Source organism: Triticum dicoccoides, chromosome 3B (assembly GCF_002162155.2).
Source record: "Triticum dicoccoides isolate Atlit2015 ecotype Zavitan chromosome 3B, WEW_v2.0, whole genome shotgun sequence".
Classification (NCBI taxonomy): domain Eukaryota; kingdom Viridiplantae; phylum Streptophyta; class Magnoliopsida; order Poales; family Poaceae; genus Triticum; species Triticum dicoccoides.
Genome location: NC_041385.1, coordinates 47,700,502 through 47,719,765, shown reverse-complemented (window position 1 = coordinate 47,719,765; position 19,264 = coordinate 47,700,502). Strand labels below are relative to the sequence as shown.

General features: G+C 44.3%; 3 protein-coding genes across 3 annotated transcripts; 1 reads left to right on the top strand and 2 right to left on the bottom strand.

Annotated features, from left to right (window-relative positions):
* The first annotated feature begins 2,495 nt into the window (after positions 1–2,495).
* LOC119274608 (DNA damage-binding protein 2-like) lies at positions 2,496–6,644 on the top strand. The gene is made up of 11 exons (XM_037555322.1): positions 2,496–2,864; positions 3,256–3,346; positions 3,798–3,925; positions 4,043–4,165; positions 4,278–4,366; positions 4,446–4,566; positions 4,763–4,854; positions 5,191–5,320; positions 5,402–5,650; positions 5,762–5,958; positions 6,039–6,644. Exons 1-11 carry the CDS (start codon positions 2,583–2,585, stop codon positions 6,265–6,267), a joined length of 1,731 nt encoding a protein of 576 aa, XP_037411219.1. The 5' UTR covers positions 2,496–2,582; the 3' UTR covers positions 6,268–6,644.
* A 136-nt stretch (positions 6,645–6,780) lies between these two features.
* LOC119274609 (protein root UVB sensitive 5-like) lies at positions 6,781–11,557 on the bottom strand. Its single transcript, XM_037555323.1, has 15 exons — positions 11,376–11,557; positions 11,241–11,291; positions 10,954–11,096; positions 10,523–10,623; positions 10,212–10,270; positions 9,852–9,898; positions 9,705–9,783; positions 9,530–9,602; positions 9,347–9,436; positions 9,017–9,076; positions 8,796–8,909; positions 8,577–8,637; positions 8,361–8,485; positions 7,380–7,475; positions 6,781–7,304 (listed from the first exon to the last, which is right to left on the bottom strand). The coding sequence occupies exons 1-15, from the start codon at positions 11,486–11,488 to the stop codon at positions 7,065–7,067; spliced, it is 1,452 nt and encodes a 483-aa protein (XP_037411220.1). The 5' UTR covers positions 11,489–11,557; the 3' UTR covers positions 6,781–7,064.
* A 1,925-nt stretch (positions 11,558–13,482) lies between these two features.
* Positions 13,483–15,058, bottom strand: LOC119280709 (phloretin 2'-O-glucosyltransferase-like). The gene has a single exon (XM_037561470.1). It carries the CDS (start codon positions 15,017–15,019, stop codon positions 13,601–13,603), a length of 1,419 nt encoding a protein of 472 aa, XP_037417367.1. The 5' UTR covers positions 15,020–15,058; the 3' UTR covers positions 13,483–13,600.
* Positions 15,059–19,264: the final 4,206 nt, after the last annotated feature.

Here is a 19,264-nt window from a genome sequence, read left to right as displayed (position 1 = left end):
TGGTTAGTTAGAAGAGGATTTTGTAAAACTCATGTAAGGGTCCTAGGTCGTCCCTTAAACGACATTGGTATGGTAGAGGGAGATGTAGAAGAAATTGTTGTTGCCAAATTGGTTGAGGGAGACCAAGCCAGCAGACGTGATATTTGGCTGGCATCTCTCATGCATGCAAACAAGTCATCCCATTCGCATGTCTGGCATGAGTCATTGCCTTTGCGGTCGAATGAGCCGCCTACAGGAACATCTTTACCAAGTTATCGTAAATGCAAACACTTCATATTATTAATATCTTTTGCAGGAAGATTTCACATCTATTTATCGTTTGTCATGGCAATACAAAAAACATTAGACATAATAAAAATTATATCTAGATTCATAAACCACTTAGCGACGACATGCACCAGAGCGAGTCGAAGGAGCGCTGCTGTCATTGCCCCTGCCTCGCCAAAGCCAGACAATACTTATTGTAGTTGACATTCAGAAAGATATCGTACTAAGGCCCCACGAGACCAATGCACCAAAACATCAACTGTCACTGTGTAGATCGAAAGGATCCAATCTATAGACACACGAACAAAGACTGAATCCACGGACATCCATCGTAGACCAATACCGACTGAATCCCACATGATTCGTCGAAGGCACACTTTCACACGCCCTTCAATGATGACATGCCTTTCTAAGCAGGACACAAACCCTAATCGACCTTGAAAAATCACCTAAAATGAAGTAGGAACCCTCCCACTGGCAAGGGCCGAGGTCCACCATGCGCTCCATGGACCTAAGGCCACAGGAGACAAAGCGGACCGATGGCGGCACCGGCGGGAGGTCGAAAAACCCTAGCTGCCTGTGTACTCACATGAGGAGGCAAAAGGGTACTTATACATATGTCAACATAAGTTTAGGTGATATCAATTTTTTTCAGGGGATATTTGGTTTATGCCCCCTTTGGTCCTACCTAATGTTGGCAAGAACCAGCTTGTGAATTTTCTATCAAGGAATCTTTCATGCTCACTTGCAATTATTTTTTCTCAAGAAACCAAACAAAGACCAAAAATATGATAGACAACCATCTTTTTAGAAGGGCTATCATGGGACACTAAGCAAACACACCTTTCGCCACTTTTTATATTCAACTAGGACAATGCCCGTGTGTTACAACAGGATATAAAAAGTATACTCTCTCCATCCCGAATTACTTGTCGCTCGAATGGTGATTTACTAAAATAGTGTTAGATACATCCATTTGAACGGCAAGTAATTTGAGATGGAAGGAGCAGTATGTTAACTTGTGACTTACCTACCCATATTAATACAATTGTGTAAATATGTTTATTAAATCCTACTCGTGATTTACCTAATATTGTGATGAGAAGTTTGGTAAGTAAATTAAAGTGAAATTGGTTCAGAAGATAAGTAAATTAACGTGATTGATTATCATACGAGAAAGGTTGGATGAAGGGGAGGTAGGAAGAAAAGTTCTTTTTAAATAGTATGTACTACTTAAAAAGAACGTAAAGTTTTCATTTCATCTTTCTTCCCATCACCCTTTCGTCCAACCTTCCATGTATATGATAATCAATCACCTTAATTTACTTACCTTCTGAGCCAATTTCACTTTAATTTACTTACCAAACTTCTAATCAAAACATAAGATAATTCACGATCAGAATTTGATGAACATTTATTTACACAATCGCATTATTAATGACAGGTAAATCACAAGCTAACGTACTAGAGTATTTATATCCCGTTGCAACGCACGGGCATTGTTCTAATAGAGATAAAGATAGAGATAGAGAGTAGAAATGATGCCTCCATCTCTTCTAAAGTTTTAGTCAACTTTTTTTTCTTTTACCTATTTTGGTTTTATTTAATATTTTCTATTTGTTGCAACAAATTTATTTTGTTATTTGTTGCAGTCATACTTTGCATTGGATTAAACATTTTTTTGCAACCGCACTTCTTTTTAGGAACTTTTTTTGCAACAAAACTTTATTTGCAAGGCACCCCTTTGCCCAGGTTTATTAGTCCCCTTCATATACTGTGTCGAACTCTGGCCCGGAGTTTAATTAATTAAACACTAGATACATCCGTCTGAATAAAAATTAAATTAATTTAAGTAATTTCGGACTAAGGCAGTATATGTATAAAAAATAATACCATTCAAAATTTGTTTCGAATAAAAATTAAATGATACAAAATTTTGTGACGCATGACTTATATTTTTCTACTTAAATGTATGAATAGATTTTTACAAAATTATATTAGTGAGACTTATAAACCCAGGCGAAGGAAATATGAAAGCATTTTTTTAAAAAACGTTAGGCTTCTTTTTTGAGAATTATTTAAGAAAGTCAGTCAAGGTGTGCCCTAGACCACTCCCTTGCGCAAGCCCAAACGGCGCGAGCCCAACCGACTCGACCCCAACCGCTTTTTCTCCGAGCACTCAAAAAAAAAAACCGCTTTTTCTCCGTTTCTCGCCGTCGCGTCTCTGCCCACACCACACACCTTCCTCCCTCCCCCTCGCTCTTCCCGCTTCCCGAGGCCTCCCTGCGCCGCCCCGCCGACACACGGGGCCCACAATGGCCGCCCCCGCCCGCGCCCGCTTTGTCCACAACCGCAGCCGCCGCCGCGCCGACGAGGACGACTCCGACGACGAGGACCAGCGGCGGCAGGACGCCTCCTCCTCGTCCTCTGACGACGACGGCGGGGAAGAGGAAGAGGAGGAGATGGAGGTCGAGGGTTCCGATGAGGAGGAGGAGGAGGCGGTCGCCGACGAGCCAGCGGCCAGGGAGTCCCCCGCGGCAGCGGGGAGGGGCGGCAGGAAGGGCCCGATTACCATCAGCCTCAAGAAAGTCTGCAAGGTAGTGGCCGGCCGGCCGCCGCTGCCGCCGCCGGGATTTCCCCTGTTTTCTCGGAGCCTTTTTGCTCCCGATTTTGCCATGCGCTGTCCATGATTTCCCATAAAGAACGTGTATTTCCGAGATTTCGGGCTTAAGTTTCGTGGCGCAGTCGCTTCCGCGGATGTTTGGGAGTTCAGTTCAGAGCAGGGGCGGTTGCCTCCCCTTGCGTTTGCTGTGGAAATGGCTGCTCCATTCCGCATTTAGTAGGACTAATTTAGGATCTGCCCGCTCCAGCATCATTTCAAGCTTCTTTTTTGGGAAAATTTCTATCCTTGATGCTGTCTGAACTTTTTATGTCAGTGTTCTTTTACTCTAGTAATTTTGATGTGTGCTCTGTTATGTCTGGTTGCAGGTGTGCAAGAAGACGGGGCACGAGGCAGGGTTTAAGGGCGCGGTGTACATCGATTGCCCCATGAAGCCTTGCTTCCTATGCAAGATGCCAGGTTCTGATATCTGTAACTATGTATGCTTGTTTGTTTGTACTTTGGGATTGGGTGAGTAGATGAACTCAATAGTATACTAATTTGAGTTGCTGAGTTAGAAACTGACAGTACATCCCAGTGAGAAGAGGGTAGTTCAGGAACTCTGTTTTAGTATGAATTAGTGCTTCCTTGTGTACATGCTCACAGGAGTTTAGTCTAACTGCTTGTTCCAGATACGTATAAGTAAAATTTTCCACTTCTATTGAGACAAGAGGGATACAAATTGGATGGTATTGATGAACCGCCACATATTGTTTTCAAATGCATCTGCGGACAGGTGTCTTAGATAACTGTTTCCTTTGACTGTTTGACAGTATTTATGTATTGTCATTTTAGTAACTAAAAGCTTGACATGGATGGAGACTTTCCGAGTCACTGATACTATGATGTTTTCGCCGTTTGCGCTTTGCAGGTCATACGACCTTGACTTGCCCACACAGGGTAGCAATGGAGCATGGTGTTATCCCAGCCCCTAGAAGGAACACAAACACTTCACTGGATTACGTCTTTCAGAGTCAAGTGAAAGGAAAGATCTCCATGGTGCGTGAGTTGATGACCACTGTCCTTTTTCTGCTTCATTATCAGTTGCAACACTAAATATCACTGCTTTCTCTAGTGCAAATTATGTCTAAAATAAATTCCTCTCCCTAATTTTAGGTTAAGCCTCGGTTTCTAGTACCTAACCAATTGGAGTGTGGTAACATAAAATTTCACCAAAGACGTGTGACCTGCCTGGAATTTCATCCAACTAGGAACAATGTGCTTTTATCAGGAGACAAGGTATTACAGTCCTACCACTGGGCTTTGTTGTCCGTTTAATTCCATATAAGTATGGTCACATTGCAGGTATTTATAGGCGACTAAAAATTCCTTTGTTTTTCTGTCCACACAGAAAGGGCTACTAGGCATCTGGGATTATGTTAAGTTGCATGAGAAGATTACTTATGATTCTGTGCACTCCTGCATTCTGAACAGTATGAAGTAAGAGCTTAGCTTGATGGCTATTATCCGTTCTTTTATCCAAGGATGAAATATGGCAACTTGATATGATCTTATTCAGGTTTGACACTGCCAATGATGGAGTGCTATACACAGCTTCTTCTGATGGGACTATCAGCAGCACAGACTTAGACACTGGAATTGGTGCGCCCTTGTTAAATCTAAACCCAGATGGTTGGAGTGTAAGTTATCCCCATTGCTTTCTGATCAAGCTTATACAGATTGCTGCGCTAAAATGGATTTTTTACACATTGCATTTTGATATTATCTTTATACATCTCGTGCTGTGTTAGGTGAACATTTCTTTGCATTGTTCTGATTTTTTTTCACATCCACTTTGGGCTTGATTTAATCAACCCTGTTTGTTGCTTTTAACAGGGTCCAAGCACTTGGCGCATGATATATGGGATGGACTTAAACACCGAGAAAGGTCTTCTTTTGGTGGCGGATAGTTTTGGGTTTCTATACTTGTGAGTAAATGAGTATCCCCAGGAGCTTTTTTCATACCTTCTCTGAAATTAATAGCTTACATGCAGTATATGCAGCTTCTTTAGAAACTGTTGACTTGGATGTTAATATGGTGTATTCCATGCATTTGCTTGGGAACTCAATTCCAAATGAAGTTATGAGTGATGAGTTTCTATTTTTATTTGAGTTCAAGATATAGGTGGATACTGTCATATGTGATTCAGAGATATCATTGTACATTGTCATATGTGACATATACCATATACGCCTTTGCCTTTGCCTTATCAGAGTATCTTGCATGCGAGCTATATGTCTGTTTTACACGTTAATTCTCACAGATTGGATAGACGGTCGAAGGAAAGAATCGGGCAACCAATTCTTATACATAAAAAAGGTAGCAAGGTAACTGGCCTTCATTGCAACCCTGCACAACCTGAAGTTCTTCTGAGCAGCGGGAATGATCACTTTGTGAGTGTGCTCTGCTCTGCATACGTACAAATCCCTTTCTTTACCCTATATCTAATAATTCACATCACCCTGTGATTATAGGCCCGTATTTGGGATACAAGGAAACTTGATCCCAAGTCCGCTCTTGCCAGCCTTGCTCATGGACGGGTTGTTAATTCAGGATATTTTTCTCCACGAAGTGGGAATAAGATCATGACAACATGTCAGGACAATCGAATTCGTGTTTGGGATTATATTTTTGGTAATCTGGAATCCCCAAGTAGAGAAATTGTTCACAGCCATGATTTCAATCGCCACTTGACTCCCTTCAAAGCGGAGTGGGATCCAAAGGTTAAGTTCTAGCTATGAATTGTTTCCTTTTTTTAACTTCCATTTTATTGTTGTTGCCAAGTTGCAAAAACCAACATGCCAACTTTGATATGAAATGTTATTGTTCTGCAGGATTACTCAGAAACAGTTGCAGTTATTGGTCGTTACATAAGTGAAAACTACAATGGGGTTGCTCTACATCCCATTGATTTCATAGACACAAGCACTGGGAAGCTTCTGGCTGAGGTGATGGACCCCGACATAACCACTATCAGCCCAGTGAACAAGCTACATCCTCAAGACGATATCCTAGCCACAGGAAGCTCAAGGTAGGCCACTCGATCTGTATTACCCAGCATATCTACCAATGCTAGATCTTTTTCGCTCTTACGAGGTTCTGTCCGTGCAGGTCCATTTTCATTTGGAAACCAAAGAACGACGTCGACGATCCCACGGAAGAGAGGACCAGCCAGAAGGTCAAGGAATATGTATACGGGTCAGGTTCGCGGAAGAAACCAAATGGCAAGCACGACAACAGTAGTGATGACGACTCGGATGGTGGTGGTGGAAAGAGCAAGAAGGCGAAGAAGACTCGCTTCACTCATACGGCAAAGGGAAAGGGCAAATCCAAAGCTTGATAATAGATACAGTTAGTGCAGCAGCTATTTTGGCAGAAAGAACCTATTGACAGCCGCTGCTGGAGCTCATTTTGGGTACCATCTCGCGTCTTAGTCCTAGCTTAACACGCTGAAGCCCCATGGTAGTATACCACGATCATCTTAAGCAACAAACGTTTTAGAGTTAGTTTTGTGTTGCTTTTGAACCCTGATGTGCTGAAGCCTTGTGGTACTATGGCAGTATGCCACAGCCATCTTAAGCAACAAACGTTTAGAATTAGGTATGTGCTGCTTTGGAATCCTGATGTGCTTTTGGGGGTAAATCTGTATATATATGCTCCTTATATCTGCTTCTACTCAGTTGCTTGAATGCAGTTTCAAACACAAGTTACTGATCATCTGCCCTATGTGTTTCAGTGTTTGTTGTCATCTGCTCTATGTGTTTCAGTGTTCGTTGTCTGCTTCTTGTCCATGAAGTGAAGCAATTAATATGCACAAATGGTATGTCTAGGCAAAATAACCAAATATAGCAACTTGGACAACAGTGTACCATCATGTGAATGACTGAGATTATGTCACTGGGTCAGAAATCCACCAATATGCCACTATACTGACTGCTGAATAATGCTAGATTAACTGTGAATTTCTGCTTTTGACAGTACAAAACACTGAGCCACATGCCAAGCAATGTTTCTTGCAATGTAGATTGTTACTGGCTCAGTAAGCATCTACCATCAGAGGCCGAGCTTCGGTTTGTCGTTCGGTTGGAACTGATTGGTTAGCACTGGTCAAACCCCAAAAATGATCCATCTGTTGTCTCACACCTCCTGGTCAAGGTGTTCCAACACCAAGACAGGTTCTTTTGGCACCTTCAAGAAGATTTGGCTTTGATCCCAGCCAGCTCCCTCCATCTGTTTGATGAAGTCAGCAAATCCATCCTCCAATGCAGTAAGGCTCTCTTCTAGCCAGGCGACAACGCCGTCCTGCTTCAGCCGATTTTGGTGAAGCCAGTGGGCTTGCCATAGGCTCCTTAGGACCGACATGCTCGTTGCCGCCTCCTGAAAACAAGCACGCATTTGTTGATACATGATGCATGATTATTTTCATACACAGATGTTTCAGCAGTACATCACCTTGAATGTAACCAGGTATGTTGCCTCTTCTGACCCAAGCTGCTCAACACAGAGGATGTACTTCTCATTCTTGTATAGCTTCAGCAGCATATTCACCTGTTTTGGGAGTTCAGAACACGCATGAGCAAGTGGTACCAAGTAAAGTTATGTGGAGTACCCTAAACCCTAAACCCTAATCCTAAAACCCTAAACCCTAAACCAAAATCCATATGTGGAGTTGTGAAATTGGTTGCAAGTACCACTCGGAAACTGCAAGGCAACCACCAGCAAATGGCTCTGGTGATTTCAACTCTACCAGACTATGATACAGCTGGTTTATGCTAGTAACACTGACTAATTTTACATGGTCTTTGATGCAAGATATTTTACTTCACCGCGCTATTGTGAAATGACTGAATTAATGGGGAGAAGTTCGCAGCTTGGTGTGGTAGGCAAATTTACAAGGTTCTGGCTGTGAGTTCCACTTGAGGTTACATTTTTAAGTTCAAAACTGGGTGCAAATTGATGCCAGTGTCTCGTTGGAAATTAGGTGTTTGACAAGTCCTTAAACAGTTGTTACGACTATACATGTCACTATGTAGATATTTAACAAAGCAAACTCCCTTTTGTCCCTTCAGTTCTACTACTCCCTCTGTAAAGAAATATAAGGAGTCGTGCTATGCACACGATAAACCATGGACAACGCACAGACGATGGTAAAATCTGGCCGGACATACGTATGACTGAACAGGGCGCCGGCCGCTGGATTTATATATCGTGCATAGATCGTCCACTTATGTCGTGCATCGAGCAGTTTCGAAATATAAGAGCGTTTAGATCACTAAAGTAGTGATCTAAACGCTCTTATAGAAGTTTACAGAGGGAGTAGTTACCAAGGAAGCTCAACTACAAAAAACATTGTAATGATGAAGTCAAGAACCAACTTCCCAGCTTTGCATTTGGAAATACCATAAAAGAATTTTTTTTGCTAAAGACACAAACCATGTCCATGTGAGTGGATTCCTCTCCACCGAGCATCCTCTCCATGGGCACACCAAAAGAAATTCGGGGTTGCAAGAATCTCTCCCATGTTAAGATATTCTCCCCCTCATTGCAAGCAACATAGCCTAGAACAGAAGGACAAAACAAGTATCAACAATTTTTCCAAAAGCAACCAAGAAAAAAAGAAGTAAAATCAAGAAGTGAAGAACATGTCACCAGGAACTGTATGATTTGCAACATGTGACCTCACAAGAATCCGAGCGCGTTTTAGGTTAACCTACCAATACAGACATGAAGAGGGAATAAAGGCAATGAATCAAAAACTAGTACACCAATATTACATACTTGTGTATATGGGTGAAAATGCATGGTCTAAAAGTGCAAACATGGAGCTTTATTAAATTGAGCAAACATAATTTAAGTCCAGCACCTTACTGTGCGGAACTTGAGAACTACTAGGGACTGGTAGCGAAACCAAAGATGCAGAAGACGAACACCCAGCCATGTCAGAGTAAGAGTTAAATATGAAGACTGTATACCTGGCGTGTCCTGGAATGAAATACCAGAGAATCGTCAAACAGTGAGGAAAGTTAAGGTTGTTATACTGGAAGGAGGTTGGTTATTACAAATAAAGAGAACTTAATAAATAGTATTACCAGAATAAGTACACCGATAGAAAGGCCTACCAGCTGAGCTCCTACTTCCCATACTTCCTCCTGAAAAAAATACATAACAGTTGGTTGGTGAAAATTTTGCAAAATTATTCAGCAACATCTTTATATACTGAACCAAAAAAAATTAATGGTGCGTAATGAAATAAGTTTTAAGTCCATTTGATCATGAAACTCCAAAGGAACTCTTGGATACTCATAATATATTTTGTTTTCTTTCCTACAGAAGTACCGTTTTTTCTGCGTTTTCACAAAATTGACTGAACAATAGGACACTGAACTGACTATTAGAGAGGGTACTGAAATAGCTAGTACCTTTGCAGCAATCTCCCCTATATTTCCCGATTTTGCGAAGTGATTTTGGATAACGCGATTGGAAGGATCTCTAAATCCTCTTCCAACAGCCTGCTTAAGAAATCCGGAGTCAAATCATTTTCTAAGGGAGATCTCTACAAAGTTCGAGTTAGGCTTTAGTCACATGTGATGCTTTCAATATACCTTTGCAAGATTCCCCAATGATGCAAGTGGGAGGAAGTAGCCAGGATAGAGAGGAGTGGTGAGATCAAAGATGCTGCCATATTGCACAAATAAATGGATAATATTAAGCGGGTTTTGCTTCTTCACTTGATTTTATACATTTGCTGTTATTATTTAACAGAGTTGGTGCATGAACCTTCCAGCGCTCCCAATGAAATCAGCATACATCCGCCACTTCTTTGGGTCATCATCAAAAAGTGTTCCAAATCGTCCACCTAAAACAAGTCATTCGTAGATATTCCAGGACAATATATTCTGAATCAATAGTCAGGCATAATCATACCAATAAGAAGACGTCCGAAAGCTCCTATGCCATCTTTTGATACCCATCTACAGAAGAGGATTTACATCAGCACAAACAAAGTAGGTGATTTAATTTCGAGCATAGAATGAGCTGATCCACTCGCATTCATGTTTCATGTTGACTGTTAGCATGTTGGTATGTGCCCTCTGGTATGTTGATTTGTTGATACATTATTTGGTTAAGAGTTGTGTATACAAATATAATAACAGTGATCAAATCAGGATGAAACATGGCTAAGCTAAAATTTATATGAAGATTCTTTGTCTTCCAAATAACATAACTAATATTAAACTTCCGGGTTTCTAATAGCTTATAAAACATAGCAAAGATGGTAATGACCTGATAGCAGCGGCAGCAGCAGCTGCTGAAGTTCCTGTAAAGGACCCAACACCTACAGCCTGTGCCAATCTATGATCAGCTAATCATCAGTTTTGACATAATAATTGAAGATTATGACTTGGAAGTCTTTTCGGACTACGATTGTTTATGAGCACGAGGCAAAATCTTGAAGTTATTTTGGAGCTATCAAATAATGCAATCCATATGATTATATATCACATCACATGAGATGTATCAGCTCATCGTTTTGTCACTACAACATTATTTACTTCTGCAAACATCTTGATTAATACTAGATTATTATGGGGTACCTTCAGAAGACTTGATGTAACTAACGTGTGACAGATCCATCCTGTCACGTTTGTTGGGAATTGCAATAGCATGTACTGCAGGTAATCATCCGAAACAGATTCTGAAATATAAACGAGGGACAACAGAGAGTTATAGGTTTGATTTGAGAAGTGGTATATAGCTTCAGACATAGTGTCAGTCTACAACTCTGCAATAATGACCTCTTATGCAGGATACCGAGAGAAACTGAGGAAAATGCATATACAAAAAAAATCAAACTACAGAACTAGCAAAACAATTTGTTTGCTGCATTATGATTAGAAAACACCACAATCACTGCATTTCCTAGATTGTAAACCTGAACCTCCACAGTCCATGCTCCATGACAAAGAGCAAAAGCAAAGCATGGCATAGATCCATAACCAAACCACACAGGGATGCCAGCATTCACCTGGAAACCCTGCTGGAAGTACAAAATCACTAACAGCCCGGGGAATCGAAGAATTCGCCTTTTCATCTTCGACAGTGTTCACCGAAGATTCATCATGCTTCTCCCAACGAACTTGCAGCTTAGAGTCGCCGTCCAACAGATACCTGCTCGCCACATCAATCAGACGACGATGAGAAACTCGTCGCAGATACAGACTCGATAACTCTTTGCAAATTCAGTCAGGCGTATCAGCAAACAAATTCAGTCAGGCGTATGAGCAAACGCATGGAGTTCAGAAGAGAAGAGACCTCTTGGCGGCGCCGTCCCGGTATCTCTCCACGAGCAAAGGCCTGGCCTTTCTGCAGGAGCCGGACACGTTTCCGTCAAAATGAGAAATTGCGGCAGGAATTCAAGGAAGGGAGCGGTGGAATCGAGGGTCGAACTCGGAGTCGCCGGCGCCGCTGCTGGAGGCCGGCGGCGACGCCAGGCGCGAGCGTGGCCGGGGCCGTCGCCATGGGGGAGCTCCGCCCTGGAAGCGGCCGCCGACGGCGAGCATGCTCCGGTGCCGTGGACTGAGCAGCTGACCGGCGGGTAGGTGGAAACCGTGGGAGGATAGGCAGCGCAGCTTATACAGTCCACTGGTTTGTTTCTACTGGTAGCACTACTAGTTATTTTCCCTTTTTAAAACGGAAATGTTACTTGGCGAACGTTCGCTCGGAGGGATTTCCTAGTGAACGCGCCAACAGCCGTCAAATAGAAAACACGAATCTTGAATCAGGCCAGGTCGACACGTCAGCCGAAACCAAAAGTTCGCTGGGTATGCTTCCTCGCGAGAATGTCCTCACCGACAAGACCATATATCCTCTCACCACCACACCGCCCTGCAGTTACGTTCCCATTTCGACATCCATTTCCCCCTCCCTGTCGGCAATCGTGATAGAGGCAATGGTGGCACAGACCTCGAGCGCGGTGGGAGGCGAGGGTGGTGTGGCACCGTATCCTTCGGGAGTGGCTCCCACGGGGGAACTCGAGTAGGATGCGGTCGTGGTGATGCATCCTCATCGGTGCCTACCGCGAGCTGGTTTGCTAGAGCCAGCACGCGCGGCGAGAAGGCAACGGTGGCTTGGATCCAATGAGGTCGTCACGTTGGTCCATGGGAAGCTCGAGCAGGAGGAGGAGGAGGAGGAGTGGCTTCCATGTGGAGCTCAACCAGGAGGAAGAGGCGAGGAAGGGAGCTCAACATAACCTATGCTATAGGGGAAGATGGACGGGATGTTTTTTTAGGTGATCACCTAAAACATTTTGGGTATACAGGAGCTACTTGGCCGTGTTTCCTGTGCCAACTTCTCATGTATCAGGGTTTGTTTAGGGGAAAGGGAAACTGTTGGAGATGCTTAGATGGGAAAATTCAATTGGCTTAAGTGATATTGCAGCACAAGGCATGTTATGCTAAATTGGGCATACCTCTATCACTGGTTGTTTGGGTACCCAAAATTAGATGAGAAATATTAGAAAATAGGTTTTCGGTGGAATTTTAGCAAAATTAATTTTAGTTATTTTTTTATTAAGCTAAGTATATGTAATTCATTATTCTGACAAAAATTATAGAAAGCACAATAATACAGTTCTTTTTTTAGTCGCGTATTGAAAGCCACATTTCTAGAGAACGATGCGGCACAACCACACAAGTAACATATATATGTGCTACTCCCTCCGTCCCATAATATAAAAACGTTTTTGACACTAGTGTAGTGTTAAAAACGTTCTTATATTTTGGGACAGAGGGAGTATGTGTCAAGTTCGTCATATGATAAGACGATTCCAAGGACGTGAGGAACCATGGAGGAATATCTATTGGGCTAGCTGCAAGTTTCTGTACAGTTGGAGTTCAGCATGTATCGAGTTAAAGAAATTGAATTAACAACATGGTGAAACATCAGGAATACAAAGATGCCACTAAAATCATCAACGGGGTAAAAACGCCCCACGTTGGTTGCTAGACCATCAATGCTTTCTATTCTTCGACCTCTGGCCAATCTGAGAAGAATCATATTCGTTTTTGGATCTTCTACATGATCAAAGATTGGTAGTGGTAAGCAACATGTACAAATTTTTATTTGTGTTTGCCATTAATCAGTCAGCTGGAAAAAAATTGCGCGTTCAGTCCATTCTCACATGTGAGAGCACGACAACGCTGAGACATAGATGGGCTCGACACGACGTCCTCGATGTGGCTTTGCCTAAACCGTGCAGGAGAACGGAACATCGAGTGTCGCAACGGCGTCGCCGGCAGGGGCGCGGAAGCAGATTGACCGGTGCGTGTTGGGGACTTTTACTTCTGACCGCCTCTCAGATTGGCCATCCGGTCGAGTTTGAAATGCACCACATCTATTAGTTTACCGTCAATGTTATCCATTTTCTGACCTCCTAGACTCACAGGGTAAGATAACCAATATGAGAAGAATCTGATAGGGTTCTACATCTCTGTGATTTTTTAGACAAAATATTAGCATATGGGAAGCTTGGAGTGGCATGTATGGAAATTTCTCCATTATGTGTAGGCAAAGTACATGTTACAGAAATGAAGAAACTAAAATCACACCTGAAAGTGAAATATATAACACTCGCTCCTTATTTCAACAAACAATTATAAATGACGTTGCACATGTCAAGCATGAATCCACGCATCCACAAGCCCTGCCAATGTTGCCATTGATTCTCCATCCTCGAGCAGAGCCTCTTTCGCCCGCCGCATCACCGCTAGAGTCCGATCTCGGAGCACCTTCCCGCCTTCTGAATCCATCATCCACTTGACCTTCTTGGCAACCTCCTTAGCCTCCACCACCTCCTTGTCGTACCCTTTCATCGGGACAGCCAGCTCCATCTCTTTCTCGAGAAATACCGCGTTCATCCTTTGCTCCGCGTATAACGGCCACGCCACCATAGGCACGCCAGCCATAATAGACTCGAGCACCGAGTTCCACCCACAGTGTGTCACGAAACAACCCACGGCGTGATGTGCTAGCACGTCACCCTGTGGCGCCCAAGACTTCACGACAAGGCCCCTGCCCTTGGTTCGGTCTAGGAAACCTTTTGGAAGCAACACATCCAAGTCCGGCTCTGTCATCGTGTCATCGCTTGGCGGGCTCCGCATGACCCAGAGGAATCTCTGTCCACTAGCCTCCAGCCCAGTGGCCATTTCTCTGGTTTGGCTAGCGCTGAATCGGCCGAGGCTGCCAAAGCACAGGAACGCCACACTAGCCTTGGGCTGCGCGTCTAGCCATGCGAGGCACTCATTGTCGCGCTTCACGCCCGCCTCGTCCGACTTGATCAACGGCCCAATGCAGTAGACCGGGGGTGTCGAGAGGCCGGCTGGGGCGGAGAGCCCGGCGAGCATGGTGTCCATGGCACGAGGCTCCAGCGAGCGGAAGGTGTTGACGATGATGCCCTGTGACCGGAACAGGTTGAGGCTCACGTTTAGAAACACATTGTAGGACGCGCCGTCACGATCCATGAGCGGCTGGATGGAGTGGGTCGCCGGGAAGGAGGTGATCCCCGGGACGTGCACGATTTCTTCGCCCATTTCCCGGAAGCTCCTCGTGCTTTTACCATGCAGAACCGGGAGGTGCATGAAGAAAGCTAGGATCTGGGCGCCGGAGGTGTTGAAGAAGTAGACGGGTATGCCGAGTTCCGCGGCCACGTCCACAGCGGCACTGCAGAAGAAGTCCACCACGAGGACGTCCGGGGAGGCGCCGGCGAGAAAGTCACGAAGGTGCGGGTTGGAGTGGCGGGCGATGGCTAAGGCCGGTATCATGGAGCGGTCGGACTCCAGAAGCTCGACCTGTGGCAGGCGGTGGAAAGAGATGGAGGGGTTGGCTGCGGAGACGCTGGCCAGGAAGGGGCCCGTAGCGCCGGTGTCGTACACCGGGTCCATGAGGACGATGGTGACGGCTAGCCCACGGGCGACGAAGAGCTTGGCGAGCTCGACCATGGAGACCAGGTGCCCGATGAGCGGGGAGCAGTAGAGCATCACCCGCGGCGGTTTCCGGGGACCGGTCGTGGTGGTGTTGGCTTTGGTGCCGTCCATGTCGGCAACAGGAACGTGGCTTGTGGAGTGTAGGTTTGTGTTTGAAATGTCACAGGGGAGTAAGGATGACAAGTGATCGATGAAGACGAAGAAGACGAACTGGACATTTATAGAGCCGCGACATGGATCGCAACCGTGTTTGAACTTGCATGCATCCCTCACTCTCTAATGGGCACCGAACCTTCTCAGCTTCTACGTACTCTATAGCTTCAAGGTGGCAGACAGAAAGAACCTGGACGCTCACTCTATCCGTATATTGTATGCTAATACTCCCTTCGTCCGAAAATACTTGTCATCAAAATGGACAAAAAGGGACGTATCTAGAACTAAAATACATCTAGATACATCCCCTTTTATTCATTTTGATGACAAGTATTTCCGGACGGAGGGAGTATATGATGATCATCCGATGAAGACGCATTGTATTATATGCTAAAAAAGGGCGACGTCATCAATGACGAACAGAAGTTTTACGTCCCGGCCGTATGTGCTAACGTCCCATGAGGAGATCAGTTCAACATAGAAGCAATCACTTAATTATTAAAGTCTGGTACTCCTATTTAAAAAAAAAAGTGTGGTACTCCTACTACCTTTGCACGTCCCATGAGTAGTGTACTAGGAAATACACTGGTGCTCTGGGTGCCAGCGGACCCTATATACAAAAATAATTTACTACTTCCTTTGCAAAGAAATATAAGATCATGATCCTCCCTAAATGATCTTATATTTCTTTACAGAGGGAATAATTGAAAAATAGTCAAAATTTTTGAAACTTTTTCGGATCAAACATGATCAAGTATTCTACTCATATAAAAAGTTTCACCAAGGAATGACTTTTCAATATATCCTGGGTTAAAATTCGCCAAAAAACACTATATACAAATATTATTCACACTATATTATCGTCATATATTTATTTTTTTGCCCTCAAGTCAACCGAAATCATTTCTTGACCAAATTTTTTATACGAGTACAATACTTGGTCATATTTCATTCCGAAACAGATTCGGCATTTTTCGACTTTTCCAAAATTATTAAAAAGAATTGTGCATACAGGGTGCGCTCGCACGCGAGATCCAAAAGTTCTGTCCAAGAAAAATAATAATGGGGTAGCAGCGGTTCGGTGAACGTACGTCATCACTTGTTGTTAGTAGCAGTACTTTTTTAGTCAAAGAAAAAGAAGCAGCACACTTTCTATATGAATTTTTAGTTTGCTAACCACATGTCAAAAAAAAGAAGCAGCAGTACTTTCTGTTTCAAATGAAAAGGGTGTGTGTGTGTGTTGTACTCCTGTACATATGCTTCCTTATTTTAAGTTAAGATTTATTACAATCAGGATCTAGGCGCCTTCCGGTTCCGGGGACTGGTCATGGTGGTTGTGTTGGCTGTGGTGCCGTCCATATGGACAACAACTTCCGTTCCCGATCGATGTTGCGACTTGTGGAGTGTAGGTTTCTTCTTGGAATGTCACGAGTAGGACGACAAGCTATTGATGAAGACGAATATGACGAAGAAGAACAAGAACTTTATAGAGGCGCAACATGGATCACAAAAGTGATGCCCTGGTCAGGTGGAGATTGTGTTTGAACTCCTTCGCATTTGCCGTACCACATCGCTCCCAAGGTGGCAACGGTGTGGTGGAGGCGGCGGCATGGTGGGGCTTGCTCGTGGAGGTGATGGCGGCTCAGTTGGCTCGTTCTAGCGGGTTCGTGCGGCTGCGAGCAGCCGAATATGGGGGGTATGTGCTTGTGTTGGTGATGGTGGCGTGGATCTTGTGGCCATGTTCCGGCAGGCAGCACGGGATGGTGGTACAGCCTTTTTTTCTCATGGGTTCGAGCCGGCGGCGCGCGGGGCTCGGCAGGTGCTACATGCGGTACCCGTGGCATGCGCGGTGGTGGTGGCACTGACCTGGGGCTCGTGCTTGGGCGGACCAGATTTGGGCCAGAGGCCGTCGGGGCTCTCGCTCCGGGTAAGTGAAGTTGGGCACGGTCCGGGTGGTGCCCGTGAGCGGTGAGCTCTCTCTCCTCACAGGTGTGGTGGTTGTTGGTGGTGGTCAGGACCCACTTCTATGTCGAGAGGATCGGCGTTGATGACCATGGATTGGCGCCATGTTAGCGTGCTTGGCGACGGCCGTCGGTAGTCACGAGGTTGCGACTCCCCAATCCATCGGGACTAGTTGGAGACGCATGCGTGGGCACCTCCTACCATGAGGCATCGATCCAGACCACGTGGCTGATGTCGGGCTAGGAGTGCAGGGAGACGCCTTTAGTCCTCCTACCGTGGTGCGTGCACCGTGATGTGGGTGGTGGGTGGTGTCTCAGACATTGATGCTAGGGAGGCATCCCTAGATGGCAGTGCAGATGGTTAGCTCTCCGGCAGGCACCATGGTGGCGGTGGTGTCTTTCCCTCTTGGCCGTGTGGGCGGTAAGAGGGGGAACGGCGGGTGGCTCGGGAGTGCTCTCTGTCACTTGCAATGAAGACACCCCAATCCAGAACTGGAGTTCTGAACTCGTCGCACTTGTTCTGGAGGTCTCGTGGTGGCATGAAGGAGTTGCCGAGCGAAAGCTCCGCACTTTACCGGCGACGACGCCACTATATATATTCTTGAAGTTGTCATGGTACTCCTTTCCGTGTCTGGGTTTCGGGGTGAAAACCTGTGTCCAATTGTGGGATCGATAGTGGCGACACTTAGAGTCGTTCTCCCTCCTAGGGACGTTGTTGTGGAGCCTAGGGGTTATAGGGAGTAGTGTGACGTTGTACTCAGTTCTTCTTGTGATCTCTTTCTGTAGCGTAGTTGCGTGCGTCCTGCATGATATAATTATCATAGAATTGACGGTTTATGAGGACTAACTCATCACCTTATATCGTTCGTTCATGTACTTTGTTTGGTTGTTGCTTTGTATATAAAGTGAAGCAAAAGCCTGCTTCGGGATTGTGTTTGAATTTGCATGCATCCCCATCACTCTGATGGCACCGAACCTCCTCAGCTTCTACTCTACAGCTTCATGGTGGCAGAATGAAAGGACCTGGATGCTCATTTTATCCGTACATATAGTATTATGATGATCATCCGATGAAGGCACATATGCAACAAAGTGCGACGTCATCAATGACGAACAGAACCAGACTTTACGTCCCGGACGTATGTGCTAACGTCCCATGAGGAGATCGGTTCAACATAGTAGAAACCAACTCTTTTTTTAGTACGAAACCAACTCTTAATTACTGTGTCTGTGTGTTAATCAAAGTATACTCCTACTACCTTTCCACGTTAAATATAATAATAGTACTACTCAGTTTCAAAATAATAATAATAATAATAATAATAATAGTACTACTCGTGTCAAAAGATAAAGTAAAATACGGAGGACTGCACAGGCCCGTGTTCATGGTTGCCTGACCTATCTCTCAAGAAAAAGAAAGGTGGCTAAACAAATGCCATCGCTTGTGTATTAGAAGTAGTTGTTTTTTTAAGAAATTTACTATTCACCCAGGTGCAGGGTGAATTTGCACCCAGGAGCATAATGGCACTTTCGCTAGACTATCTAAAGTCACGCGTCAAGCTTGATTATTTTGGAGAGTCCCTCCACATTATGATAAAGTAAGTATAGATGATCTGCATCCCATAATAGACAAGATCTTAAAAGTAATTTCGGGTTGGAGACGGAAACTTTTGAATTACAAACGAAGAAGAGCTGTTCTCATGGAAGCGTGACTAGCCTGCATTCCTATTTATCTTTTCTCTTTCTTCCAAAATACACAAATGACCCCCCTTGCTCGTGGAATGATTTTGAGGGGCATAGAAAATGTCATATTTTTTAGAGGTGTCTCTAGATTTTATTCGATCAAAACATGATTTGGAAACCGACAAACATTGCCGTGCACATTTTATTAAATACAAGGTGAAATGTTTCTGTAGTATACAGTGAACATTTTATTAAAATGCAAAGAATAATTTCTTAATGTACAATTAACTTTTTTGTATAACTCACCGTGTGTACGATCATTTTTAATTGTGCTTTAAAATAAGGCGAAAGAAAAAGAAATAAAAAACTGAAACAAAAACACCAAAAAGAAGCTACATCCAAAAGCAAGAAAAAGGGAAACAGGAAGTAAAAAAGGCCAACCGGGCTGGCCCAATCCCCTTGCCAGTAGGGGTCGGGTTTTCGTCCGACAAATAGGATCCATGCACTTGGGGAGCAATCAATCAAGGAGTACCCCTTGTGGGAGCCCTGCAAGGTCGCC

Excerpts from the sequence above, each read along its gene's own strand:
- LOC119274608 (XM_037555322.1), top strand. The coding sequence starts at position 2,583 with ATGGCCGCCCCCGCCCGCGCCCGCTTTGTCCACAACCGCAGCCGCCGC. Across the intron at positions 3,926-4,042 it reads TGAAAGGAAAGATCTCCATG|GTTAAGCCTCGGTTTCTAGT; the intron begins GTGCGTGAGTTG and ends CCCTAATTTTAG. Across the intron at positions 4,166-4,277 it reads TGCTTTTATCAGGAGACAAG|AAAGGGCTACTAGGCATCTG; the intron begins GTATTACAGTCC and ends CTGTCCACACAG.
- LOC119274609 (XM_037555323.1), bottom strand. The coding sequence starts at position 11,488 with ATGCTCGCCGTCGGCGGCCGCTTCCAGGGCGGAGCTCCCCCATGGCGA. Across the intron at positions 9,077-9,346 it reads TAGGGGAGATTGCTGCAAAG|GAGGAAGTATGGGAAGTAGG; the intron begins GTACTAGCTATT and ends TATTTTTTTCAG. Across the intron at positions 8,910-9,016 it reads CTATCGGTGTACTTATTCTG|GACACGCCAGGTATACAGTC; the intron begins GTAATACTATTT and ends ATTTCATTCCAG.
- LOC119280709 (XM_037561470.1), bottom strand. The coding sequence starts at position 15,019 with ATGGACGGCACCAAAGCCAACACCACCACGACCGGTCCCCGGAAACCG.